Source organism: Benincasa hispida, chromosome 11 (assembly GCF_009727055.1).
Source record: "Benincasa hispida cultivar B227 chromosome 11, ASM972705v1, whole genome shotgun sequence".
NCBI classification, from domain to species: Eukaryota; Viridiplantae; Streptophyta; class Magnoliopsida; order Cucurbitales; family Cucurbitaceae; genus Benincasa; species Benincasa hispida.
The window spans coordinates 78,051,584-78,055,741 of record NC_052359.1 but is presented as its reverse complement, the minus strand read 5'-3'; the positions used below and the strand labels follow the sequence as shown (position 1 = coordinate 78,055,741).

At 37.6% G+C, this 4,158-nt stretch overlaps 1 protein-coding gene across 1 annotated transcript; it reads left to right on the top strand.

The window, feature by feature from the left end:
* The first annotated feature begins 2,934 nt into the window (after positions 1 to 2,934).
* LOC120089887 (protein MIZU-KUSSEI 1) lies at positions 2,935 to 3,627 on the top strand. Its single transcript, XM_039047313.1, has one exon. The coding sequence runs from the start codon at positions 2,935 to 2,937 to the stop codon at positions 3,625 to 3,627; it is 693 nt and encodes a 230-aa protein (XP_038903241.1).
* Positions 3,628 to 4,158: the final 531 nt, after the last annotated feature.

The following is a 4,158-nucleotide window of genomic DNA, read 5'->3' as shown; positions in this document are numbered from 1 at the left end:
ACTTGGAGAGGCAACGATTTTTTCAAAAGTTGATTTGAAAAGTGGCTACCATCAAATAAGAATAAGACCGGGCGATAAGTGGAAAACCGTATTCAAGACCAATAAGGAACTTTTTGAATGGCTTGTTATGCCATTCAGACTATCTGATGCTCCTAGTACATTCATGAGACTCATGAACAAAGTATTACATCATTTTCTTAATAAATTCATTGTAGTATACTTTGACGATATCTTGGTTTATAATATAAATTTTGACGAGCATCGACAACACCTTCACAAATTGTTTCAAGCATTGACAACAGAAAAATTATCTATCAATCACACGAAGTGCCTTTTTCTTGTGAAAGAAGTTTCTTTCCTCGGCTTCCTAATAGGCCACTGTCAAATTAGAATTGATCCAAAGAAAGTTGAAACTGTCACCCAATGGCCTACCCCCTGTTCTGTGAAAAATGTTTAAGCATTCCTCAACTTGGCCTCCTTTTATTGAAAATTTATAAAAAAATTTGAGCTATATGAAAGCACACTTGACTAATTGTTTGAAAAAAGGAGCTTTATTTGAGGCCTAAAACAACAAGACAGCTTCGAAATCACCAAGGAAAAGCTGAGCAACAACCCTGTTTTGAGACTACCAGACTTCTCCACACCTTTCGAAGTAGCAGTGGATGCTTATACCTTTGACATTGGAGCTGTCCTATCTTAACAAGTGCACCCGGTTGAATATTTTAGTGAGAAATTCAACCCTTTAAGGAAGAAGTGGGGTACTTATGAGCAAAAACTATATGCTTTTGTTCGTGTTGTCAATGGGAAAATTATCTTCTATCCAAAGAGTTTCTCTTAATTACAGACCACTTCTCAATTAAATACTTACAACCTCAAAAGAATATAGTCGTATGCATGCTTGGTGGATTTCATTCATATAAAGATTTGAATTCGTGATTAAGCATCAATCTAGAAAGAAGAATAAGGTTGTTGATGCTCTTAGTTGAAAGAGCCTAATTCTAAATATACTAGCTATAGAAGTGACTGCATTTTCTCACCTAATAGGATTGTATGAAGATGATCGAGATTTTGCCGATATTTGGTACAAGTGTACTCACTTCCTGAATCTAGAAGACTTTCACATTGTGGAAGACTTCTTATTCAAAGGAGAGAAACTGTGCATCCCTTACACATCTCTTCAAGAAGCCTTTCTAAAAGAAGCACATTCCGGAGACCTCGCAGGGCATTTTGGCCAAGATAAAACATTTGAATTAGTAGCCAAACGGTTCTATTGGCCGTAGCTTCGAAAAGATGTCAATAATTTTGTTAAAAGGTGTGTTGTTTGCCAGAAAACCAAAGGAACCTCTACAAATTCTGAACTATATACTCCATTACCGATCCCTACAATCATTTGGAAAGATCTATCTGTTGATTTTGTTTTCAGTCTACTCAAAACACAAAGAGGATATGATACAGTCATGGTGGTAGTGGATCGTTTCAGCAAAATGTCCCATTTTCTGGCATGCAAGAAAATGAGTGATGCAGTCTATATTGCTAACCTCTTCTTTAGAGAGGTAGTTCGTCTTCATGGAGTATCTAAATCAATTGTCTCAGATAGGAACATGAAATTTCTTAGTCATTTTTGGCGTATTTTGTGGAAGAAGTTTGAAACTAACTTGAAGTTTAGCACCACTTCATATCCACAAACTGACGGCCAAACAAAAATCGCCAATAGAACCTTGGAAAATATTGTACGATGCTTAAGTGGATCAAGACCAAAGCAATGAGATTTTTCCCTTTTTCAAGCGAAGTTTTCCTTTAATAACATAAAGAATAGATCAACGGGAAGCTGCCCCTTCAAAGTAGTATACACTCTACCTCCTAGACTCACATTTGACCTTGCCAACTTACCCTCATTTGTGGATGTTAGCCTTGAAGTTGAAAGTATGATTGAAAGAATAGAAAAAGGGCATCGAGAAGTACATGACCATTTAGAAAGGACCACAAAGTCTTACAAGGAAACTAAAGACAAACCAAGAAGAGAAGTCAATTTCAAAGAGGGGAACCTTGTATTGATCCACTTGTGCTAGACAAGATTTCCAATTAGAACATACAACAAGCTAAAAGACAGACAACTGGGACCTTTTTAAATCCTACAAAGATATGGTTCTAATGCTTATCGCAGTGAGCTACTACCGCTAGACCTTCACATCAATCTAGTTTTCAATGTAGCAGATTTGAAATCTTATTTTGCCCCTGGTGAATTCCAACTAGCATCAAGATAGCTTTGAGGTCGAGTCTGAATCTTAGGGGGTAAAATATGGTGTATTGAGAAACATTCGTAAGCAAGTTAGAATAAGAATTAGTCTAAAAATAGTTAGTTACATGTTAATTAGCTATTATTCAACGCATGTGTAAACATTTTTCCTATAAATAAAGTATCTCTCACTCATTTAAGGAGAGATTCAATTTGAATAAAAAAAAATAGAGTTTGATTTATACCATGAGCCAAAAGAGGTCGTCCATAGAAAAGTTTTTTGCTTTTTGGGTTATTTGATGAAATTTTCCTATTTCTAAACATTACGGAAATTTATTTAAAGATCTCCTTTTTCTAAAATTTAATTTATCTAACCTAGAAGGACTTAATTTGGAATTCTAATTCTTCCAATTAGAACCCATAAAACAATTTTGTTTTTTGCAAGCCTAATCTTGTGGCCAAATCACAGGGTGCCACTGAGTAACCTGATTATTATTATTATTTCAAAGTTTGTTTTTTTTCTGGTGCGCTTGAATTTTGCTGTATATATATATATATGTTACCTCCACCTCTTTGAATGTTTCCATATGACACAATAACACACTACATTCCCACTCCTTTTGTTGCTTCCTCTCCCTTTCAACAGCCCACCGGCGCCGTCTCTCTTTATCTCTCCTCGCCGTTCTCCGCCGTAAAAAATGAAACAACACCGCCACCTTGAGCTGAGTAGTCTGGGCAGATCCACCAGCTCCACAGACACAGCCATTGTTCCCAAGCCTTCTTACTCAACCACCTCTTCTCACAGGCCCTCCTCCCTCCTTCACTCCCTCTTCCATTTCCTCCTCCACCGCCGCAATGCCCTCTCTCTCGTCACTCTCCCCCGCAAGCTCACCGGCACCCTATTTGGCCACCGCCATGGCCATGTCACCTTCTCCCTCCAGCTCGACCCTCGTTCCGAACCTCTCACACTTCTCCATCTCCACATCTCTACCACTACTCTCCTTACAGAGATGTCCTCCGGCGTCCTCCGCATCGCCCTCCACTCCCACAAACTCCCCGGCCGAGCACGACCCACAAAGCTCCTCCAGCACCCCTCCTGGACCATGTACTGCAACGGAACGGAATCCGGTCTTGCCCTCTCTCGCACGTGCGAGGCATATGACCGACACGTCCTCAACACCATTCGGAGCGTGTCCGTTGGAGCTGGCGTCATTCCGGTGCTCCATGATGGAACAAAAGCTGGAGCCGGGTGCTCGGAACTGGGTGCATTAGTGTATATGAGAGCCGAGTTTGAACGAGTTGTTGGAAGTGCTGACTCGGAAGCTTTGTTTATGATTAACCCTGATGGAAATGCAGCCTCTGAACTCACTATTTTCTTGCTTAGAATATGAACCTCAGGATTTTCTCTTAATTTAGTCCTTTTTTTTGGTTGATACTTAGGTAGAAAAAGTGTATCCCACGTTACCACCATTTTCATGCATGCAATGCATGCAAAAGGTGGAAACTTTCTTTTTTGATAAAATAGTAAAATAAAATTGACCACTTTTATTATTTTGGTGTTCAAATAAAATTACACATTTCAATCTTTGAAATAAAAATAACATTGAGATATGCTTGTTGTATATTATGTTTATTTGTTTTGTTTATTGCCTTTATAAAATTAAAAAAAAAAATTGAAAGCACTAAACTTGTTCCTAAAAAAAATTAATGCAATTCTGACCCTATATTAATATTTTCTTTTCCAACTAATCGTTTTGAACTTACACCAAATATATAATAATATTATATTACATTGATAAGAGGACTGAATCTATAAAATGAGATTAATGTCTAACCAACATTGGCAATAATTATTCGTCATTTAACTTAAGAAAAAGCTACCGTATCTTTCAAATTAACTTTATATATATCAAAATTATTCT

Excerpts from the sequence above, each read along its gene's own strand:
- LOC120089887 (XM_039047313.1), top strand. The coding sequence starts at position 2,935 with ATGAAACAACACCGCCACCTTGAGCTGAGTAGTCTGGGCAGATCCACC.